Source organism: Medicago truncatula, chromosome 8 (genome assembly GCF_003473485.1).
Source record: "Medicago truncatula cultivar Jemalong A17 chromosome 8, MtrunA17r5.0-ANR, whole genome shotgun sequence".
Classification (NCBI taxonomy): Eukaryota; Viridiplantae; Streptophyta; class Magnoliopsida; order Fabales; family Fabaceae; genus Medicago; species Medicago truncatula.
In genome coordinates this window covers 36,774,543-36,799,031 of record NC_053049.1, presented here as the reverse complement: position 1 = coordinate 36,799,031, position 24,489 = coordinate 36,774,543, and the positions used below count along the sequence as shown (strand labels likewise).

The window sequence follows — 24,489 nt, the reverse complement described above, 5'->3', positions numbered from 1 at the left end:
GCACCAAAACCATCTGGACCAGGAGCACTGTTGTTGTTGAGATCAAAAACAGCATCTTTGATTTCTTTTGATGAGGGAATCATAGTAAGTAACCTGTTGGTGGAGGAATCTATGATTGTTGGGATGACTTCATCTACAAGGAATGGTTTTTGCAAAACAAAGTTAGTAGACAAAAGATTTTCATACTTTTGAATAGAAATTGAAATCATCGCCTCAATTTGTTTATTTAGTTATTAAAGCACCATCAATTTTTGTTAAGGATTAAAAAAACACCATCAATATCCTTAAAAAGAAAACAAAACACCATCAATATAAACCTGTATAATGGTATGGTCAAATATTTTATTTAAACGTAGTAGCCTATGAATTTGAATTTTGAGTTGTATTTTGAGTTATGGTTATGTTTTGAATTTGAGCAACTAGTCTATGAAATTATTATTGTTGGATCTTTATTTTTATTTTACATGTGTCATAATTTTAGTTTTTAAAGTGATCGAGTCACCGATTCAATTCGGCTAAATATCTATATAAATTTAATCTCAAGATCAAGTTATCTAACCGAGTTATCCGAGTTGATTCAGTCCAGTAATGCTGATTAACAAATGACTCAATGGTTCAACCATTGATCCAGTGACTCAGTACCCATGTCGAGTCGATGGGAGAACCGAGTTTTTAAACTATGGTTCATATTAAAAATTCATAGTTTAAGAAAAAAATCGTATTTAAAAACTCTAGTTTTTCTTTTTTGTAATAGAACCCTTTTTTTTTTTTCTGCGTTAATCCTTCAGTTTCTATGGGAAATACATAGGTCCTACTAATCCGGAGTTTAGTCCGAAGGTAAGTAAAATCGAATAAAAAATTATTCCTTTCAAAAATTAAACTCGGATTCTTTCGAACAACTCATCCTAAAATGATGTAAGAGAACATTTTCGAAAAATCGTTGAAAAAATTAACTTTTAAATAATTAAAAGAAATTGAATTTAGCATAAACTAATATTGCATGCTAAATATATTTATAAGAAAGTAAACTTGTTGTTTTTTCTATGAGAAGGAAAAAAAATTAAATTCGTATGAGTTTAACTAGTATATTTCATCGGTGTACACTTATTTTACACATACATTCAATAATATATTGACACATCAATTAAAGAATATAACAAGATACGTTTATATATTCATTAATTAATGTTACAACATATCATTATATACATTCTTTCAACAAAAAAAACCATATCATTATATTCATGTGTAAAACAATTGTAGAACGGAATATACTAATTAAATTTTAAACGTGTACAGGGATGCACAAAAAGCTTACTAACCCCTTAAATTAAAAAGGCTATGTATTTTTCGTCTTATCTATCAATGTTTTTTTTTAAGGAATCTATCAATATTTTGTTTGTGTGGATTAACCTCATACTTATGCTTAAAATCTCGTGAACCTCGTTGCAAAAATAGATTCCCGCGGGTGTCGTGCGGACATAATAATCCAATAATAATATAATCTCGTGAGGATTAAGAATGGAATTTCTCTTCTTATATCTTTACACGTTGTTTTTGAGGATTAATCTATTCGTATCTCTTTCTGTCAAAAAAAATTAAAAAATAATAATCTCGTGCGTCTCGTGGTAAAAAAAAATATAATCTCATGCGTCTCGTGGGGACATAATTCAATAATAAATAAACAGTGAGATAAAGCTTGAAAAGTTGAATAATTAAAAAGACTAATTGAGTATTAGAGAAAATTGATTAGCAATTCTTTCCCCTCAAAAAAGTTTTATCAGCAATGGAAAACGGTGTTGGAGTTGAACGGCCATTGAAACTTCACATGCTTCCATTTCTATCACCTGGTCATATGATTCCTTTGGGTGACATAGCAGCTCTGTTTGCATCCCATGGCCAACAAGTCACAATCATCACCACTCCCTCCAACGCCCATTTCTTTGACAAATCTATCGCCTCCGTCGATCCGTTTTTCCTCCGCCTTCACATTGTCGACTTTCCCTCCCAGCAAGTCGACCTTCCCGACGGCGTTGAATCATTGTCTTCCACCACTGGCCCTGCCACCATGGCCAAGATATGCAAAGGTGCAAATCTCCTCCATGAACCCATTAGAGAATTCGTGGAGAAGGATCAACCTGACTACATCATTGCCGACTGTGTATACCCTTGGATTAATGACTTGACCAATAAGCCTCATATCTCCACCATTGCCTTCACCGGATTCTCCCTCTTTACAATATCCCTCATAGAATCCCTAAGAATAAACCGTTCATATTTTGACAAGAATTCGAGTTTGAGTTCGTTCGTTGATTCAAATTTTCCTCATTCAATCACCTTTTGCGCAACAACACCAAAGCAATTAATCGCATTTGAGGAAAGGATGCTTGAGACAATCCGAAAAAGTAAGGGACTCATCGTTAACAACTTTGCTGAACTTGATGGTGAAGATTGCATCAAACACTATGAGAAAACCATGGGTTACAAGGCTTGGCATCTTGGTCCAGCTTGTCTTATTCGCAAAACTTTTCAAGAGAAATCCGTGAGGGGTAACGAGAGTGTGGTTAGCGTGCATGAGTGCCTAAGTTGGCTCAACTCAAAGGAAGAAAATTCAGTGTTATACATATGTTTTGGGAGCATCTCTCACTTCTCTGATAAACAACTTTACGAGATTGCGAGCGGAATCGAAAATTCAGGTTACAAATTTGTATGGGTTGTTCCTGAGAAGAATGGGAAAGAAGATGAGAGTGAAGAGCAGAAAGAAAAGTGGTTGCCTAAAGGATTCGAAGAGAGAAACATTTTAAATAAGAAAGGTTTTATCATTAAGGGGTGGGCCCCACAAGCAATGATTTTAAGCCACACTGTTGTGGGTGCATTCATGACACATTGCGGGTGGAACTCCATCGTTGAGGCTATTAGTGCAGGGATTCCGATGATCACGTGGCCAGTGCATGGAGAACAATTCTATAATGAAAAGCTGATAACTGTTGTGCAAGGGATTGGGGTGGAGGTGGGTGCAACAGAGTGGTCTCTACATGGTTTTCAAGAAAAAGAGAAAGTGGTGAGTAGACATAGTATAGAAAAAGCTGTGAGGAGATTGATGGACAATGGTGATGAAGCTAAGGAAATCAGACGACGTGCTCAAGAGTTTGGGAGAAAAGCTACACAGGCTGTTCAAGAAGGTGGGTCGTCTAATAACAATTTGTTGACTTTGATTGGCGATCTTAAAAGATCAAGAGACCGCAAACTAGAATAATTCAAATCCTAATATTATGTGTATTCATAGTTATTTATTACAATATGTATGGGGAAACCCTTGTAAGAGATTTCTCTCCTTTCCATATTCAATTCATCAATCAACAATTTGGTGTTTTTTTGTCTGTCTTTCACATGATTAATTAATTTGTTCGCATTTCTGTGTAACATTGTCAAAACTTGACAAATATATTCCATCTCAATCTCAAACCAAATGTAGTGCTTGAGTTTTTCTTTTTCATCAAACCTTTAGTACTTGAGCTGATATATTGTTAGTACATTGTACATTATCCATGTCATTAGATGAGACTTGTACTAACTGTATTCTATTTGACCTGGATTCTTAAGTATACATAGAAGTATAAAGGAAGTTTTATGTAAAACAATATTCAAGAGTTTCATTCGATATATACTCTTCTCTTTTCCATTGGAAATCTAAACACTAAATTTTCATCATTTGTTACCGGTAACCGCAGGCATTCACTCTGTCAGTCTATCATAACCATCTGATCTTTGAAAATGTTTGATTTTTATCATATCTAACTTAAAAGTCACACAAGTGATGGTTTGTGATCGATTGACAGTGTAAAACGTTTTACACTTAGAGTCCATCAAAATTATTCTCTTAGTTCTAAGTATAATGTGTTGAATTATTTACTATGCATGTAATAAAGGAGCACTTGTTGAAAACAGGTAGTCGTAGCAATGATGGACAGAAAGGAGTGAAATGGCTGCTTGCAGTGTTTCCATATAATCTTGGGTCACTACATATGTAATATAATTAAATAATAAAATATTCCAACAATCTTCCATTTGTGCTACATATCTTAATAATTATATCAGAATACTTTAGGCGCGTGTCTGAATGTTACGTAACACCGACGACCGCCATATCAATGCAATTGATGACATAATCGACATTGATGAGTGACATGAAAATTTCATGTAATGTGATCTCTAAATCATGCATATTTTATACGACTTGATTATATCATTATATAACTTAATTAGTCGTTTAATACCTTTAACAATATGAAATCAAGTGACATAAATACTTACAGTAATTTCTTGAGTTAGGATGTGTATTATTTACAGACATCCAAAAGCCAGAGTCTAACACACTAATGATCTCCAAATTGTGAGATCTCTGATGTGAGCATAAACTCTCTTGTTCTCTTTAACAATCCTTGTGGCTGCCTTTTCCGCAATTTAAACTTTGAATTGCTCAAGTATCTGCCAAACAATCTTATTATATATGTTATTTCTAAATGCGTATAATAAGATGAGACATAAAAAATTCTATAGGCAAAGCGTAGGAAAATACTTAAATTTCTAAATTCATAAATTTTGTAATGGACAATATTTGAGTCTGAAAAGTTTCTCTCAAATTGAGGTCATCCAAAAATTATGTCATTTTATTTTCAACTTTATTGATATAACTCTTTTGTGACATCATCCAAAGGATACCTTGAGAAAAAGAGAGTTAAAGATAACAAGAGAACAAGTATGATCCCTCTCTTGATCATCGAAATGCCTAATACAAAAGAGGTGTCTCCAAGATCTTTCATCACTAACTTTTGTTAGAGATTTTCTTGGTTTCACATAACACATATATCATCATTGACTAAATAAAATAAAATTGACATATTAAACTAGAAAGATAAACTTACTCCCAATGAACTTGCTAAATCCACAACTCTCCATAATATTATCTCAAAACCAAATGAGACAATTACTTTATGAGAATTTGTAGTAACAATAAAGAGACAACTTTCTTAACTCATAACTTGATTTCATGATTTTGCAAGCTGTTGTATAAGCGACTCAAAATTGAAATTCTGGAGGAGCAAATCGGGGCCGATTTGGTAAAATCGGTGGCCAATTTTGGTTGTGTTCATAATTACAAATAACATTACAAATGCTATAACCAGAGCTTGTGTTTATTTTTTATTTTTATTTTTTAAACAAATTCGAGCTTGTGCTTAAGACGCTTTTGTTGCTAATTAATTTAATAGTCGGCATTCAAAGCTAACGGTTCAGATAATGTTCCTCGTGGGTGTTTAGTAGATAATTCAAATTTTATCTCGTGGATCGCGAGCAGATAGATCATAGATAAAAAAATAACAATAATTAAGCATAATAATAAATACGTAAATTATTATTTATATAAAACCAAAGCAGCGTTGAACTTAAATATATATGCACTCAAAGTCACACACAGAGATAGAAACATGAATAGAACAGAGAGAATAAATTGATCAGCAATGGAAGGCGTTGAAGTTCAACGACCACTGAAACTTCACTTCATTCCATTTCTAGCATCTGGACATATGATCCCTCTTTTTGACATAGCAACTATGTTTGCATCCCATGGACATCAAGTCACAGTCATCACCACTCCCTCCAACGCCCAATCCCTTACCAAATCTCTCTCATCCGCAGCTTCCTTCTTCCTCCGCCTCCATACTGTTGACTTTCCCTCCGAACAAGTCGACCTCCCGAAAGGCATTGAATCTATGTCTTCCACCACCGACTCCATCACCTCTTGGAAGATCCACCGTGGCGCAATGCTCCTCCATGGACCTATTGAGAATTTCATGGAGAAAGATCCACCGGATTGTATCATCTCCGACTCCACATACCCATGGGCCAATGACTTGGCCCATAAGCTTCAGATCCCAAACCTCACTTTCAACGGATTGTCACTTTTTACTATCTCCCTCGTGGAATCCCTCATAAGAAACAATTTACTTCATTCTGATACGAATTCTGATTCAGATTCAAGTTCCTTTCTTGTTCCAAATTTTCCTCATCGTATCACCTTGTCCGAAAAACCTCCAAAGGTACTTAGCAAATTCCTAAAAATGATGCTTGAGACGGTACTCAAAAGTAAAGCACTCATCATCAACAACTTCGCTGAACTTGATGGAGAAGAGTGCATCCAACACTACGAGAAAACCACGGGTCGCAAGGTTTGGCATCTTGGTCCAACTTCTCTTATTCGTAGAACTATTCAAGAGAAAGCAGAGAGGGGAAACGAGGGTGAAGTGAACATGCACGAGTGCCTAAGTTGGCTCAACTCACAGAGAGTTAATGCAGTATTGTACATATGTTTTGGAAGCATAAACTATTTATCTGATAAACAACTATATGAGATGGCGTGTGCAATAGAAGCATCTGGTCACCCATTCATATGGGTTGTTCCTGAAAAGAAAGGGAAAGAAGATGAGAGTGAAGAAGAGAAAGAAAAGTGGTTACCGAAGGGATTTGAAGAGAGAAACATTAGTAAGATGGGTTTGATCATTAGGGGGTGGGCCCCACAAGTTAAGATATTGAGCCACCCTGCGGTGGGGGGATTTATGACGCATTGTGGGGGGAATTCAATCGTAGAGGCTGTTAGTGCAGGAGTTCCAATGATAACGTGGCCGGTTCATGGAGATCAATTCTTCAATGAGAAACTGATAACACAATTTCGAGGAATTGGAGTGGAAGTCGGTGCAACAGAATGGTGTAAGAATGGTGTTGTGGAGCGAGAGAAGTTGGTGAGTAGGGATAGCATAGAGAAGGCAGTGAGGAGATTGATGGGCAATGGCGAGGAAGCTAAAAATATGAGGCTACTTGCTCAAGAGTTTGGAGAAAAGGCTACACAAGCTATTCAAGAAGGTGGCTTGTCTTATAATAATTATTTGGCTTTAATTGACGAACTTAAAAGATTGAGAGACCTCAAGCCACATGATTAATTCAAAGGACTATTGTCTAAGTTTTTTCAACCTATCCTAATGACATTGTTGTTTCGTCAAGTGATAACAATCTGTCATATCATATTTTTTAGAGTATTTTTATTTAAGTTTTTAGTCTATTTTTATTTATTTAGTATTCAATTTTGAATCACTTTAAATAAATTGTCATTTTAGAGTTTTTGAGTCAAGTAGTGAAATGATTAAAATTAGTAGTTTATTATCATTATTATTGGTTACTAGGTGTATTACACGTGCGTTGCACAAGTTTTATTAGAATATATATTAAGAGAAGATGTAAGAAGGAAAGATGAAATGGTGTATTTATAGTAGATGAAAATAATATTTTAATTAATTTTTATATATAAAAAAAAAAAAAAAAAAAAAAAAAAAAAAGGATGTCAGGGTACCCCGCACGTGGGCCCTACAGGTCCCCATAGACTACAAGAAAATTAGTGATGTGCTAAGGCGGAAATGGTAGCAAATATATAGCAAATTTCTAGGAAAACGCATTTGGCTACAGTTTAGTTGTGTATTAGCTATCATACTCGTCCAAGCATGGATTGGCCGGAAAATTATCTACCGAAATATTTCCTAGCTGATTAGCAACTAATATTAATAAAATCCTTGCTACTTCCTTATTAATACGTAGCAATGTAGTGTTCAAAATTTTATGTTTCCTAATATTTCGCTAGGATATAACCTAAATAATTCGACATTAAATTCCAAGCTAAATGTTCCTAGCAATATCCTAGCTATTTCCAAGCTTTTTAAATACTTAAGTTTTATGGGAAAATAGCATTCTAGCTTCAGAGAATATCTCTAGTTTTATGTTATAGCTCTTGTTTCTGAAAGGGTATGCTCTATACATTTCCTCGTACTTCCAGTGAGAAACACCATGATACATAAAATACATCAATCATCATTTAATAAACCAAAGGCAACAACAAACGAATGACTAATAATGAAAACTTAAAGAATTCTCTACAAATTATGTAAGTAAAATCACATTAAACAGTAGAGACTTTATGAAGCAAACTTAAATTATTATGAAGAATTGGTACACATCTATATCATTATGAAGAGCAAGGTCAAGCCCAAAAACCCACCACCGTTTAGGGAGTTGCAAAGCAAAGTAACTCTTCTTCTGAGGCTTGAGCCATCCACCTAACCAACTCCTATGACATATATACCTCATAAAAGTCTGTTGTTTTTTCTAATTTGAAAATATACGATGAAGCTTTTGAAACTATTATCGGGATGAGTCACGACCAGGTCGCTCTCTTTAAGACATTTCGCGGCACTACCTGAATTGTGCAAGGTAGACTAGCAACCGCGCCGTCTCCAGGATAAAACAGCCCAGATTCTTACTGTACGATTAAAGGCTGCACTGCCAGAAATCGCTCGAGAATGACACCTCGATATGGTACTTAGACCACTCTTCCGAAACCCACAATATGGTTCTTAGACCACTCTTCCGAATCCCACAATATGGTTCTTAGACCACTCTTCCGAAGCCCACAGAAAGAGGAGGAGGAAAAGAACGATTCGTCAACACAAATCGCGGGAGATGAGAAGGGGAGAAAACCAAAGAAGAGTATTCGATTCTCAGTTTTGGAGTGAAGAATACTATTCCCGAGCTCTCAATTTATAAGGAGGATTTCTACTAGAGTGTGTGATCTACCCGATGTGGGACATAAAATTTTCAATTCACACTTTACACTAGTTTCTCCATCCTTATGTTTACATGCCAAAGGCTCCACAAACTCACTAGTATACTCCAAGTTTTTTCATTATACACTAGTGTTCCAACAAAGTCTGAAGTCCATCAAACCAGTCTGTCAAGCAAAACAATGATAACGATGAGTACATTTCGCCGTTAGGCATGGAAACACAATTTTAAAGACCTTTAAAAATGAGATTCGGTAAAATGACCAAAACAAATCAACTTAATAGATACAAATAGGTAAAACTATGAAAATTAAATGAAGTCCTTGAAAAGTAAAATAGTTTACCGAGCTAAAACTAGCCATGGTTTCCAAGAATAATGAAACACTGAGGCCCATCATACTGTTTCAATTGATCTATACAGGGAATAATGAAACACCAATTTTTTAATAAGTTAGATCAATGTATGGATTTGGTTTCTTCTATAATCACTTAAATTGTACTTCAAAATAAGTCAATTTAATTTTGACCAAATAAATGAACACACTTTTTTTTAAAAGAAAATTCCAATGAAATACAGAGCAAAATCTGGAATTTACAGAATGTGCAAAGACAAACAAAATAAATGGCACTCAAGTCTCAAACAGTGTTTGAATATTTCTACTATTGTATTAGTTGTATATACTTATTATTCATGAACTATGAGCAAATATTCTAAATGAGTGAGGGGGTTGGGGGGGTTCACATCACTTGAACTGGAGTAGTTTGTGAGAATCTATGCAACCTGACAACTTCCATGGTTTGTGAAGTTTGGCCGATGCTTCAACAATTTCTGCCACTCTATAAATTTCACCAAGTGAATGGATATACTGAACACCTATGTCAACCCAGAACCGCAGAAAAAGGAAGAAGTTAATTCATACTCCATAAGCAGCACATGATTGGGCATGATTTAATCGAGTAGCTTACCTTTTGGGATAAAAAATAATTGGTCATGGACATTCTTTGTACTGCTTCCTTCCAGATATAAGCACCATGTTTCAGCTCTTGAGAACAGACAAAGGCAATCTTGGACCATATTGTAAGATAATTAGATTGTTCTTCCCCTGATCTCAACTTCAGAATTCTTAATGTTGATAAGAGTTTCATGACAGATTTTATATACTTCTCGACCTATCCAAACGCAAATATGATCATGCAATAATAACAAGTGTTGTCAAAAATTAGTATTGATAAGTAAGTCGGAAGATTAACACTTACTTGATATATAGGTTCATTTCATCTTATTTTGATATTTCTAATTTTATAAGCATTTGCAAATAAAGTTTTGTTAGCAATGAAAATCATCAAGATAACACAAAAATAAAAGAGAAATTCTTGTGTAGGAACGAACCTAACCTATCATCCTTACAAACAACAAATTAAAACATGATACGTCGTTGTTTTTCCACCATAAATGGTGTTGGTGGTGAATGGTGATGGAAGATCACCAACTAGTGGTGGTGGAGAGAGAGAAAGGACTAGTTGATTTAATTTTTTATAATTATTTTAAAAAAAAACAACGACGTGTCATGTTTTAATTTGTTGTTTGTAAGGATGATAGGTTAGGTTCGTTCCTACACAAAAATTTCTCAAAATAAAATACACAATGAGTCTCTCGCAAATGATTTAGTTGTTTACATTGAAATGGATATTGTTAGACAGTTTAAAACAAAGTAGATTATAAATGAAATTTGACTCTTTAAAGTGTTGTTGAATTCAATTTTTAAAATGTTCCTCTGGTAAAATTATGAGAAACCATCCACTACACATTTCTTATGTGTGAAGTGGAACCTACTTTCAAGGATATGTATTTCAAATGGAACGTTTATTGAAAAGAGATAATGAAGGGCAAAAGCAAAGCCACATTTTAAGCATATAGTAATAAGTTAATTTTTCTTGGCCGGAAAACTTCCTTAAGGCTATGATGAGTAATCTATACTATATTTAAAGAAAATAACATTTCTCAGCTTTTTTGGATTGACTTTTTCTTTCCAAAAATGCTTCAATTTTCAATATAAATAACACATGTAAAAATAGATAAGATTAAATTTAAATATTAAAATGAAAGTGTAACAAACGCAAATGTCCAAATTTTCCTTTATCATTTAAAAGTGTAACAAACTAGATGAGTATATCTATACTTACTTTTTCATTATCCCAAAACCCTTAAACTGGATGAGTGTAACATCCGTTATATCATTCTTTGGAAGCAACAATAATCAACAAAATTATTGGTGGTGTAGTGGTAAAAATGTTGATGGGTTTCCAACTTCAATGTGGTTCGATTCTTATAAGTATCAGGAAACATTCATTAACTAAATGATGACCAGCCCAATCAAGGTACCGAGTCACTGCTTTATTGGTCAAATTCACTAGGTTACTGGTTGAACCGGATGACCTGGTTGTTTAATTCAGTTTTTATAAGAAAAAAAAATGTGATAATTCATATTGAATCGAATGACTCGAATTAGATGAGTTTATATTAACAAATTTAAAAATGTTTATTATTAGAAACCACCCACTTACTAGTTATCAAAAAACCATCCACTATCATTTAATGGAATACAATAGTGTTTTAAAAACCGAATTGATGATTAACCCGATCAAGGTATGAACCATTGGTTTTTTGCTCAAATCATTTGGTCATTGGTTGAGCCACATGCCTAACTGGATGACCTAGTTCAGATTTTGTAAAATTATATACATGCATTAAATCATATAGAATCAAATGACTCTCGTTAGATCAATCTATAGAAAATGTTTATGACATGAATTTCACGACAACATAAATTAATTTATTTAAAGAGTTGTTGTCATTGAAAGGTCGTGTATTACATTTCAAAAAAAATTATTACTATTATTATATACTCCGTTCGTCCCAAATTGTATGACGTTTTGGGCATTTCACACATATTAAGAAATACAATAAATATTGCATGGAAAAGAGATATTATGAGATGTTTTATAAAATTGTCCTTAATAAATAATATAGAAAAGATAAATGAAATAATTGAAAGAAGAGAGAGTAATAAATAGTTAAGGTTATAATAGGAAAAGTAACATTAATGTTGCATCGGTATTGTAAAACGACATATAATTGAGACAAAAAAAAAATCTTTAAAGCGACATACTCCCTCCGGTCCTATTTACAAGAAACAATTGACTTTTTAAATTCATTGAATAATTATTGTATTTGGTCTATATTTTAGACCGGATACATAAATTATTCAATGAACCTAAAAAGTCTTTTTTTTTTTTTTTTGAGCAAAAGTCAATTGTTTCTTGTAAATAGGATCGGAGGAAGTACAATTTAGGACGGAGGGAATATCTTGAAAACCGTAAATCCCTCAAGTGGAATAGACAACATAACTGCAAATTGTTGGCTAAAAAAGGCGAGGAAGAGATTAAAACCACCCACTACACATTAGTACAGTGGCATTAAAAAAAAGGGCATCAATATCGTCTATATCATTCTTTGGAAACAACATTCAATAACAAAACTATAGGCCGCGTAGTGGCAAAAATGCTGAAGGGTACCAACTGTTATGCGGTTGGATTCCCACTTGGAGTTTTTTTTTTCTTCATAATTTGTTTTCAGGACTAAAAATTAGGGTTAATCAAGACTACTTAACATTTATTATATAAAGATAAAGATAAAGATTAAGATACAAAGTGAGCGATATCTAGAAATCTAGAAACTAATGTACGTGTGTGATAATTTTTTTCTATGATCTGTGAGATGTCATTACTGGTTTACCCATATAGTAGTCTCTATGTTTTAACGTTAACACACTTCACAATAAAACTTAAATACATATATTTTAAGAATAATGTCCTGATGTTTTATAGGGTCTCACAATTAAATCATACTTAATATTCAATTTAAACGGACTAATTATTCTATGGACTTATTATTTTTAAACATAAACATAATAAAAAAAAATCCTTAATTATTAATAAACAATTATTTGATACAAATATCAAGTTCTAATAAAATTATTAGCCTCTAAAACTTACACTACCAACATGACTCCAGTCAAAAGAACTAACATAGAGAGATAAAACTAGAGTTGTGACACCAAAATAAAATATTGGACAACAAATACTACATCATACGTTGTTCACTGTATATAAGATGAACAATATTTTTTTTTCAATTATTTTTTTTAAAAAGCTATTTTTAGAGGAGGATTTTTGTAAGACCAAAATTGACTTGTGTAATCATTAACCACAAAAATGTACCATATTAACTACTTTTTTATCATAAATCTTATTAACCACTATAACTACCTCATTATCCACAAAAATGCAAGACATTAACCATTTATTTTACATAGTTTTATAATAATGACAAAAGTACATATATTTATAAAACAAATAGTTAATGCCTTTCATTTTTATAGTTAATGAAATTTTTAAAGTGGTTAATGAGATTTATGTTAAAAAAGTGTTTAACCTTGTGCATTTTTGTGGTAGAAAAATCCTCCTTTGTAAGTACGGTTCATCGTATAAATACAGTAGTAAAAATACCTATGTGTTGTATTGTTGTCAAATTTTTGTATTCCAATAGCCTTATTGATGAAACTAAGAACCGATCTGCAGGTATTAGACAGTGATAGCATCCATGGACAGATGATCATTTCCCATAGCCTCCAAAATATCATAAGGAAGACAAACTTGAATATCAACACTACCTTCTTCTTCACCACCAAGCACAATAACTCTACCAATATTTCTTTTAAGTCCAACACCATTTCTAACTGCAATTGGCTTACCCCAACCAAAGTCATTGCCGTAATAATTGAACCGTGGTGAACTGCTTGCTATCAACAAATTACTTGATGATCTACCTGCCTCCGGTATAGACGGGGTTTTCAACCAAGACTCATAGTTATTCACTACCTTCTCATGATGAGATTGTATAGAAATCACCTTGTTCATTTCCATAGCAATTTTACCAATCCCACTTTCCATTAATTCCCCTACTTGCATTATTACATATCCAGTTGCTCCGATTCCACTTCCAAAATAATTATCTTCTAACTTTGGACACATTCTTGTCCTACAATCTATGGGTAACACGAAAGCAGACCTTTCTTCTGGTTTAAGATTTTGTTTACTTATAATTAAACGCCAAACGTGACTTAAAAGCGCTTGCAATGAAGATATTATTATTTTCTCACTACTATTACTACTACTGATTTCTGCATTAGCTTTTGATTTGAGTTGCAGAATTTGTTCCTTACTAAAGTGGAAGATTCGATGAGACGAAACTTCACATTGTTGATTTTGTGCTTCATTCGTGAAAGGCTGTTTTTGTGCTTCCTTTGTGAAAGGAAACCTAATGGGACGGTTAATGTTGTTTGAAAACCAACGTTTGAAAGAAGGGATATTTGTTGGCTTATTAAAACCTTGTGAGATTTCAGCCCAAGAGTTGATGAAATGCCAAAATGACTTGGCGTCTACACCCACATGGTTAATTGCAAAACCAATGAAGATACCATCGATTAACTCTGTTACTTGTACTGCAAGTAATGGTTGTGACGTGCCTTCGTAGTTTTGCACTTCGTTGAGTAAGAATAATGAGGAAACAATGGGAGGAACATACTTTGGCTGAAGGATGTCGGCAATGGCAGTGTGTTCAGCTTTGGCGTGTACAAACAATGCACCAGCGTTGTTGCAAATGATGGAACATGAGGCGTTGTTAGGTTCGTCGTGTTGTGTTATTACAAGACGACCAGCGAGTGGTGGAAAGAAGTTGAGAGTGGAGGAAAGTGTTTGTTTAAGATGGTCGATTTGGTTTGTATTGGGTTTATGGAAAAGAAGACCTTTTTGGATTGGTGCAAGTTTAAGATATTTGAGATCCCATGGTACTAAATCGATAATTTTGTGAGTTGAGTTCTCATCACCATGTTTTGTTGCTTGGATTGTAGTAGTCGAGATAACTAGAACCTCTGTCATGGTGTTGAGTGAATTAGGGGAATGAATAGAATAAGAAATGTGATGAGATAAGCAATATAACATAGAGTATATCCTTCATACATTCTTATATATCTTGGATCGTGAAAGGTTAATATTTTTTTTTAGAGGGTCTTGAAAGGTTAATTTGCAGTGCATGTAACGTACACACATATCTAAAGTTAAATTAAAATGCGGTTGGTATGTTTTATGCATCCTGTGATAACATAATGTTAGTATATATGGTGATAATAATTGGCAGTTTTGTGAGTACTTCTGATCGAGTTATGAGACCTATGCACTATAAATTAAAAAATTAGCCCTTTCTCTCTGCCCTATCCTCTTGCAATATAATATAGAGTATATCTTTCTTATATATCACGGGTCTTTTTGTTTACTATCTTTTTCGGCATCCAGTGATTCCCTCTCTCAAGCATCCACCGAGCGGCAATTAAGTGTCTAGCAGTTAAATATTGTTCAACATATTGGTTGAGAGGATATATATATCTTGGGTCTTGGAAGGTTAATTTGCAGTGCATATGTATTCGTTTCTTATATTACTGCATGTACTCGTTTCCCTCGTGTTGGGTCTTTTTTTTTTTTTTGAAAGGTTAATTCTTTCTTACTATGTATCTTGGTTTTGTCACTTTTGTGGACGGTTGTGTTTTCATTGGGGCCTCGTGGGAGACACATATATCTGGGAAGTTGGGAAAATCTGTGGAGGAATTTTTTTAATATTCTAGTTGTAAAAAATATATATAAAAAACTACCATACTTTGAAAAAATGTCTAATTTTTGGGTCACAACGGTGGCGTTTTCACATGGGGCCTCGTGGGGGACAGAACACGGAGGTTGGGAAAGTTGATGGAGGAAAAATAAATTTAATACTCTAGTTGTAAAAAAATATATACTTCCTCCGTTTTAAAATATAAGCAAAATTCACTTTTTAAATTCATTCATTTAATGATCGATGTATATATGTGGTTCATAATATGGGTTGTCATTGTGATTGCCGAGCCACTTTTTAAATTAAGATCTAAAAAGTCATTCTTCATATTTGTGTAGGTTTGACTAAAGCATGACTTTTTAGATCGTGTAATTGATTTTAAACGTCTCACACACATTTAATCGGTGAGACACATGTTTTACATTTGTATTTGACATGTAGGAACTCTACTCATGTTGTGAGGTCTTTAGATGAGGTCCTCCATAATTTTATCTGTGGAACACTCTTCTCTTTAGTTAGAAATAAGCTAAACCTTTCATATTATAGGTTTTGTTAATGTTTCTTGATGGTCCGGTATGGCCATCCCCTCTATTGAATTCCACTTTTCTCTTTAATATATTGAGTGTTTGTCATCTTAAGACACCTTTTTTAAAAGATTAAAAATATTAGTAGCGGTTGCGACAAATTCACTTTTGGTTCGATCATTATGCAATTTAATGTTGATGAATTGATGCAAATAGAGAAAAAGTGTGACACTCTAAGCTCCAAAAATATTAATATTATTTGAGTGGTGAAACATGTACAAAAAATGAGGTAGACTCCACTCTACACCTTTATGTGGCATGGGGGCAAGTTTGTCCATTTACAAAAAATGAGGGGTAATTTTGTCTAAAATAAACCTTTAACTTTTTATCTTCTCCCAAACCCTCCACCCTCTCCACCACCATCGGCCCTATTTTGTTTTGACCGAACGTCCCAACCCACCTCTAGCGCCACCTTCTCTCTTTATTGTCCAACCTCACCCCACCATTGTCCTTCTCACCATCGTCGTCGATCGCCATCAACCCCAACCACCACCTCCATCATCTACCACCACCGTTCAAATCTGAGAAAGAGAGATTGGTGATGGGTTCGTGAAATTTTTCTTTTTCTTTTTTGATTTTATTTAGTATTTAGTTTTTTTTTTTTTCCCATGTCATTTACTTCTGTTTTTTAATGTATTTTTTAGCTATGTAAGCAGTGGTGGATTGGGTGTAGCACCCTTAAAGAGTGTTCAAAAGAAATTACCCATATACAAAAAATTAGTTTAATTTACAGCAGAAAATTTTAGATTGACAACTTTTTTTATTGAAAAAAAAAAAAAAATCCTTTATAAGGTTCAAGACATCACATTGGTCCATAGCTCAACATAATTCACATTACAAATAGAGAGTTTCTCAAAAATAAAACTGAAGATAATAACTACAACCCTTTCCTGGTATCACTATCACATCGGACTTCTCCCATAATCTAGACTTCAAGATTTATCAATTTGTATATATTGCAATTTCACAAACGCAAGGTCACACTAGACAAACACACACAACGAAGAAGTGAATTTTGAAAATATGTAATAATATAAAACAAGTGAAACAAACATACAAATTTTCAAGTATATGCACCATATCATATATAACCACATTTAAAAGAAATCATCGACCACAAACATCAACATAATTCACAACATCAAAATAGAAATTGTGGCATATCAAATCATAAAGTATAGACAACATCACAACAAATGATCTAGATTGAACATCAATATAACTCTACAAATTATTAAATCTCAAACACAATTCAAACAATGATATACGTGTTCTTGAACTCTAAACATTTATTTGTTTGGTACCATTCTAATATGAGGTACTTGGTTAAGAGATCAATAGTACAACAATGTCATTGTGTGGATGGACGGACAATTTACCATATCATGTTGATCTTATCATCATTGATAAGACTGAAGGGGAGATATCATGATGGTTTTATCATCATGGATAAGCCATGAGGAGGAATATCATGATGGTCTTATTACTATTTATAAGTTGATGGAACATCATGGTGGTTTTATCATCATTGATAAGCAAGGAGAAGGAATATTGATCTAAAATTTAGGCAAGTGCACCAAATTGTACCAAGTAATAAAGTAACAAGTTAATCGCCTCTATAGGGATTGTTGGTCAACTTGGTAATTAGCTAAATCTATTTAGAAAAGAAAATAAAAGAAAAGATTTAAAGTGGTTGTAGAGTTTTAATTGTCTTGCCCAATGCGAGATTAGGTTTGGTTGACTTCAAATGTCCAATGGTGATTTGAAAATCCTTAAATATCCCCTTTAAATGCAAAGAAATATACTAAAAACATCATATGTTATTCCATCATCACAACCCCAAACATAAATCATTGTTTGTCCTCAATCAACAAAATAACAAGAAGTTCGAACTTGACTAATTTACCACTTCCATGCAAGCGAGACAAACTTATAGAAGATACTCATACTCTTAACCACTTACAATTCCAAGATACATGTATGTACCTCCTAAAGCCAATGGGGCTGGTCAGGACATTTTCCACACTCCAGTCGTCGTGTGATTGTACCTTGCTATAAAATTCAAGCAATTTTAAACAGACATTCAAGGAACATATTACCACACACACATATATAGGTCTTTTCAAGGTTATAACATGTCTTAGGTTAAAGGTGGGATATATTTGGAAAAGTAGGCTAAGAAAGATTTTGGAGTTAGTTTCCTAATAATTCCCTATTTAAAATACCTTTCTTCCATCATGTAGCTTTCGATTCAAAATCAGCCACAATCAGTGTTCCTAAGATTCACAATCTGTCACAACTAATGTTTATGAGATTCTAGCTTTTATGTTAATTAAGAGAAATAATCGATTTTTCGTATTTTTAAAGTCCTATATGCATCCCTATGAGTCCCAAATACCTAAAACTATTTAATTGAAGTATAATTGAGCTTTTATGAGTGGTTTAACATAGCTTTTACTTTGAAAATGAAATGATTTTGAGGAATGGAGAAAATGAGACGAATGTTGCAATGTTTGCGAAACATATGGACTTTGTGGAAAGATAATGCTGTGTTTAAACTTCTGGAATATCAATTAACATGCAGGGATAACAGGAAGGTGTGTATGGTCTTGAATCATTGATTTTGTGAAATAATTAAAAATAGACGATTTTTGTGAAAATATACGAACTTTGGGGAAATAAGGAATTATGATTTGATAACTTGCAAATGATTTTGTATTCATGATAACATGATGAAATAAGAATGAACCAATGATAGTTGAGTGTATAACATGTTGGTTATTGTGATGTGGGTGATGGTTCGTCTATTTTGTGATTTGTGCTTATGAAGTGATATTGCTTCTTTGTTGTGATGATTTGTTGTTGATTTGGTGATAAATGTATATGCATTATATGATGGTGAAAGCATGTACATGTAATGGTGATAGGATATTTTAGTATCTGAAATGACGATGTTTATAATGGTGAAGTCTTGTATGAACGTATGCATTTGGTGAGTCATATATTCATGCATTCATGAGTTAACGAATATTTAGTATCCAAAGTGGTGAGTTAACGGATATGTGGTATCCGAAGTGGTGAATTAACGGATATTTAGTATCCAAAGAGGAGATAGGATGTTTTAGCATCCAGAGCGATGAAAATGGTATCACATGCATGCAGAGTCACGTCTAGGTCATTGCATGCATATGAGATGTATGAAACGTGTCATGTTTGACTATGTGATTGGTGAATAATGTGGTTATGTGGAGTTGTGAACTTGAACATGTTTGATTGATTATATTAATATATTTGAGACAATGTTGTTTAGGTGATGAACTTTTGATAATGATTAAAAAATAAAAATATGCTTGGATTCGTTATGATCGATTTTATTCACATGATGTTAGTACTCTAGAAATGTTGAATATATATATATATGAATTACTTGGAATCCTATAATGCTATTTTTATGCTTATATATTATTATGTGAATGATATCTAACCCCAGTGGTCGTTTGATTAACCGCCCCACTATTTTTTTAAAATGGTGTAGACGATGTGCACGTTTGAGTTCATTTTGCTTGTGAGTGCTCGAGGCTTAGCTTGGAACTACCTCTTTATCTTTTGCTTAGAGTCTAGATTAGACTCTGATTAGGAGCGTCAGGACTTATGTTATATTTATGTTGTTGCTGAGACTTGTTGTTTATTATGTATGAGATTTGAGATACTGTTGGTGAGTATTACGAGACCTGAGACATGGTTGTTGAGATTGTTATATGTTGTTGGGATATTTATGATGTTGTTTTACGCTGCGAGTTTTATGAAATCCAAATTATACATATTTTGAGAAAAAGAAGACATGATATCTTAAACTCTTTCGAGTAAATGATTTATTGCATTTGGAGTTTAAGGGTGTCACAAATTTCATTATTAAATTAGCAAATTGTTGATTATTTTCTACCATTAAGTCTCTTCTTCAATACTTGTTATTTTTTTTAGCACATTTCTTGTTGTCCTATAGGCTTTTAAATTCTTAAAATCCATTAGATTTATTTTCCTAAATCTTTCATTTGTTGCTAAAAAAGATGATCAGACCATTTTTCTAAAATTTCTTATGGATTTCCTACACAGTCCAGGTTTAATAATTATTTTGATTTTCTTCCTTCATAATGGGGTTTAAATTCATTTGAAATTTTTGTCCATTTTCCACTAACTCTAGTATAACCTAACCTATACTATTCATTGTTTCATATTCATATTTTTTTTCCAAGAATTATGTCGATTCCGATTATCTTCTCGTTTTTTTTTTTAATTACTTGTTTTCTTTCCATGAATATCTCATCAAAGTCTAAAAGGTTCAATTTCAATTCTATTAAATGTAAAATCTAGAATTTTATTTGTATTTTCTATTAATAAAATGATATTTCTGTTTATTTTGTTCACTGTATTATTTATTTCTTTATACATTTGTTTGATTTCTTCGAATCAAGTCATTATTTTAAATTATGTCGTTAATTGATTCTTTTTTAGTAGTTAAACTCAAAATCGTCTTTTAACTGCGTGCTTCTCTTAATGTCACATGTTTGATTCTCACATGTGTCATTTTAGGTAAGTTAGTTTGACTTCTCAAAAAAACGTGATAGAAAGTTTATCTGCCAAAAATGAGTTCAAAATTTAATTTCTAGAACCATATTTAATTTATTCTAATTTTTTGTAAAAGAGTTTATATCATAGTTTTAAAAGTTCGGCTCGACCCGGCCGAATCGGACCGGTTAGACCGGGTCAAGAAATACAACATATCGGTAATATAATTCACTCAGCATGAACCGGTGAAAACCGATGACTCGATGTTTTTGAAAAACCGGACCGATTTGATGCATAAACACATTTTCAATTAAATAAATTTGTTAAAAAATGGAGCAGGTGGGTATTGATGGAGCACGTGGGTATTAATCAGATAACACACATGTTAGACCACTAGTTACTTTTGTTTAATATACAACTTATAGTATAAATATACATTAAACATATCCACTAGAACACATACCCACTAGAACACATGTTACTTTTGTTTAATATACAACTTCTAATATAAATATACAATGAAGATAGTTTTGAATAGAAATTGAAATCATCGCCACAATCTCTTTATTTAGTTATTAAAGAACCATCAATTTCTTTTTTTAAGGATAAGAAAAACACCATCAATATCCTTAAAATTAAAAAGAAAACAAAACACCATCAATATAAACATGTATAATGATATGGTCAAATATTTTATTTAAACGTAGTAGTCTATGAATTTGAATTTTGAGTTATGACTATGTTTTGAATTTAAATAATTAGCCAATGAAATTATTATTGTTGGTTTTTTATATTTATTTTACAGGTGTTATTATTTTAGTTTTTAAAGTGACCGAGTCACCGATTCAATCCGGTTAAATACTTATATAAATTTAATCTCAACCCCGAGTTATCTAACCGAATCATCCGAGTTGATCCAGTTCAGCCATGCGATTTAACCAATGATTCAATTGTTCAACTGTTGATCCAGTGACTCAGTACCTTTGCAGAATTAATGGCCAAACCGATTTTTAAAACTATGGTTCATATTTATAAAAAAAAAATACCATATTTAAAAACTCTAGTTTTTTTTTTTGTTGTTGTAATAGAACGTTTTTATTTTCTACAAATGTGGAGTTTAATCCGAAGGTAAGTAAAGTCGAATAAAGAATTATTCTCTCCAAAAATCAAACTCGAATTCTACCAAACGATTCATCCTAAAATAATGTAAAAGAACATTTACAATGTTAAAAAAATCGTTTAAAAAAATAAACTTTTAAATAATTAAACGAAATTAAATTTAGCAGAAACTAATATTGCATGCTAAATATATTTATAGGAAAGTACATTTGTCGTTTTTTCTAAGAGAAGGAATTAAAATTAAATCCGTTGTATTGTGTGAGTTTAACTAGGATGTTCCATCGATGTACACTTATTTTACGTATACATTCAAAAATATGTTTGCACATCAATTAATGTATATAACAAGTCATGTGTTTTTATATTCATTAATTAATGTTACTAATATATTATTATATACATGGTGAGATATAATGAAGGTGTTGTCGTTGGTGCTAGTTGTTGGCAAATCTGTTCATTACCAGATTCAGAGATTGCAGAAGTTTTAACTATACGGAAGGGTTTGGAATTTGCAAAAGACATATCTTTTCTGAATCTTATAGCAAAATCAGATGCTTCTAATGTGGTTTTAGCGTTGAATTTTCACCAACAATCTTCCAACTATGTTGACTCTATTATTCGAGATTGTATTAGTTTTAAGAGTAGTTTTCGTAGTTTAAATTTTTTACATGTTACACAGAAGCCAACCAAGCTGCTCATTATTTAGCTAAATATGCTTTTAAGAATTTAGATTGCATATGGATCAAAGAAACTTCGCCTTGTATTTCAGCTGTCTTATCATTTGATTTATTGTCAAACTTTCGTTAATAAAATTATCTTTAACATCGGAAAAAAATATTATTATATACATGTGTAAAACAATTATATAACATATAATATACTAATTAAATTTTAAACATGTACAATTTTTGTTAAAGGATGCACAAAAAATTAACTAACCCTTTAAACTAAAAATGAATTTCTCGGCTTATCTATCAACGTTTTGTGTGCGTAGATATTTTATTTATTTTTTTGACAAAATTGTGTGCGTGGATTAACTAACCCCTTAAATTAAAAAGGCTTAACCTCGTGAGCCTCGTTGCGTAAAAAAACGTTCCCGCGGGTGTCGTGCGCATAATTAAAATAATAAATAGTGAGATAAAGCTTGAAAAGTTGAATAATTAAAAAGACTAATTGAGTATTAGAGAAAATTGATCAGCAATTCTTTCCCCTCAAAAGAAAAAAGAAAAAAAAAACTGATCAGCAATGGAAGATGGTGTTGGAGTTGAACGGCCATTGAAACTTCACATGCTTCCATTTCTATCACCTGGTCATATGATTCCTTTGGGTGACATAGCAGCTCTGCTTGCATCCCATGGCCAACAAGTCACGATCATCACCACTCCCTCCAATGCTCATTTCTTTACCAAATCTCTCTCCTCTGTTGATCCGTTCTTCCTCCGTCTTCACACCGTCGACTTTCCCTCCCAGCAAGTCGATCTCTCCGACGGCGTTGAATCATTATCCTCCAACAATGACCCTGCCACCATGGCCAAGATATGCAAAGGTGCAATGCTTCTCCATGAACCCATTAAAGAATTCGTGGAGAAGGATCAACCTGACTACATCATTGCCGATTGTGTATACCCTTGGATTAATGACTTGGTGAATAAGCCTAATATCTCCACCATTGCCTTCACCGGATACTCCCTATTTACCGTATCTCTCATAGAATCCCTAAGAATAGACCGTTCATATTCTAACAAGAATTCGAGTTCGTTAGTTGTTCCAAATTTTCCTCATTCTATCACCTTTTCCTCAACACCACCAAAGCAATTCGTCGACTATGAGGAAAGGATGCTTGACACAATCCGCAAAACCAAGGGACTCATCATTAACAACTTTGCTGAACTTGATGGTGAAGACTGCATCAAACACTATGAGAAAACCATGGGTAACAAGGCTTGGCATCTTGGTCCAGCTTGTCTTATTCGTAAAACTTTTGAAGAGAAATCCGTGAGGGGAAATGAGAGTGTGGTTAGCGCACATGAGTGTTTAAGTTGGCTCAACTCAAAGGAAGAAAATTCAGTGTTATACATATGTTTTGGGAGCATCGCTTATTTCTCTGATAAACAACTTTACGAGATTGCGAGCGGAATAGAAAATTCGGGTCATGCATTTGTATGGGTTGTTCCTGAGAAGAAAGGGAAAGAAGATGAGAGTGAAGAGGATAAAGAAAAGTGGTTGCCTAAAGGGTTCGAAGAGAGAAACATTGAAAATAAGAAAGGTTTTATCATTAGGGGATGGGCACCACAAGTAATGATTTTAAGCCACACTGTTGTGGGTGCATTCATGACACATTGCGGGTGGAACTCCACCGTTGAGGCTGTTAGTGCAGGGATTCCGATGATTACATGGCCAGTGCGAGGAGAACAATTCTATAATGAAAAGCTCATAACTGTTGTGCAAGGGATTGGGGTGGAGGTGGGTGCAACAGAGTGGGCTCTACATGGTTTTCAAGAAAAAGAGAAAGTGGTGAGTCGACATAGTATAGAAAAAGCTGTGAGGAGATTGATGGACGATGGTGATGAAGCTAAGGAAATTAGACGACGTGCTCAAGAGTTTGGAAGAAAGGCTACACGGGCTGTTCAAGAAGGTGGGTCTTCTCATAACAATTTGTTGGCTTTGATTGACGATCTTAAAAGATTGAGAGACCGCAAACCACTTGAATAATTCAAATCTTATTATTATGTGTATTCAACTAGTTAGGAATAAATTGTATTACTTTTTTTGTGGTCATAAGTTGTCTTACCCACCTTCTCTCAGTTCGCTTTCTATTTCACTCATCAAGGAG

General features: G+C 33.3%; 4 protein-coding genes across 4 annotated transcripts; 3 read left to right on the top strand and 1 right to left on the bottom strand.

Moving 5' to 3' along the window:
- The first annotated feature begins 1,734 nt into the window (after positions 1-1,734).
- On the top strand, positions 1,735-24,434 carry LOC120577400 (scopoletin glucosyltransferase). The gene is made up of 2 exons (XM_039828711.1): positions 1,735-1,796; positions 22,912-24,434. The coding sequence occupies exons 1-2, from the start codon at positions 1,787-1,789 to the stop codon at positions 24,366-24,368; spliced, it is 1,467 nt and encodes a 488-aa protein (XP_039684645.1). The 5' UTR covers positions 1,735-1,786; the 3' UTR covers positions 24,369-24,434.
- On the top strand, positions 1,741-3,389 carry LOC120577399 (scopoletin glucosyltransferase). The gene has a single exon (XM_039828710.1). It carries the CDS (start codon positions 1,787-1,789, stop codon positions 3,254-3,256), a length of 1,470 nt encoding a protein of 489 aa, XP_039684644.1. The 5' UTR covers positions 1,741-1,786; the 3' UTR covers positions 3,257-3,389.
- LOC11420050 (UDP-glucose flavonoid 3-O-glucosyltransferase 7) lies at positions 5,444-7,231 on the top strand. Its single transcript, XM_003594771.3, has one exon. It carries the CDS (start codon positions 5,520-5,522, stop codon positions 6,993-6,995), a length of 1,476 nt encoding a protein of 491 aa, XP_003594819.2. The 5' UTR covers positions 5,444-5,519; the 3' UTR covers positions 6,996-7,231.
- Positions 12,633-14,919, bottom strand: LOC120577401 (protein ENHANCED PSEUDOMONAS SUSCEPTIBILITY 1). Its single transcript, XM_039828712.1, has one exon. It carries the CDS (start codon positions 14,724-14,726, stop codon positions 13,308-13,310), a length of 1,419 nt encoding a protein of 472 aa, XP_039684646.1. The 5' UTR covers positions 14,727-14,919; the 3' UTR covers positions 12,633-13,307.
- Positions 24,435-24,489: the final 55 nt, after the last annotated feature.

Bases quoted from the DNA above. Each gene is read 5' to 3' on its own strand.
- LOC11420050 (XM_003594771.3), top strand. From the start codon at position 5,520: ATGGAAGGCGTTGAAGTTCAACGACCACTGAAACTTCACTTCATTCCA.
- LOC120577399 (XM_039828710.1), top strand. From the start codon at position 1,787: ATGGAAAACGGTGTTGGAGTTGAACGGCCATTGAAACTTCACATGCTT.
- LOC120577401 (XM_039828712.1), bottom strand. From the start codon at position 14,726: ATGTTATATTGCTTATCTCATCACATTTCTTATTCTATTCATTCCCCT.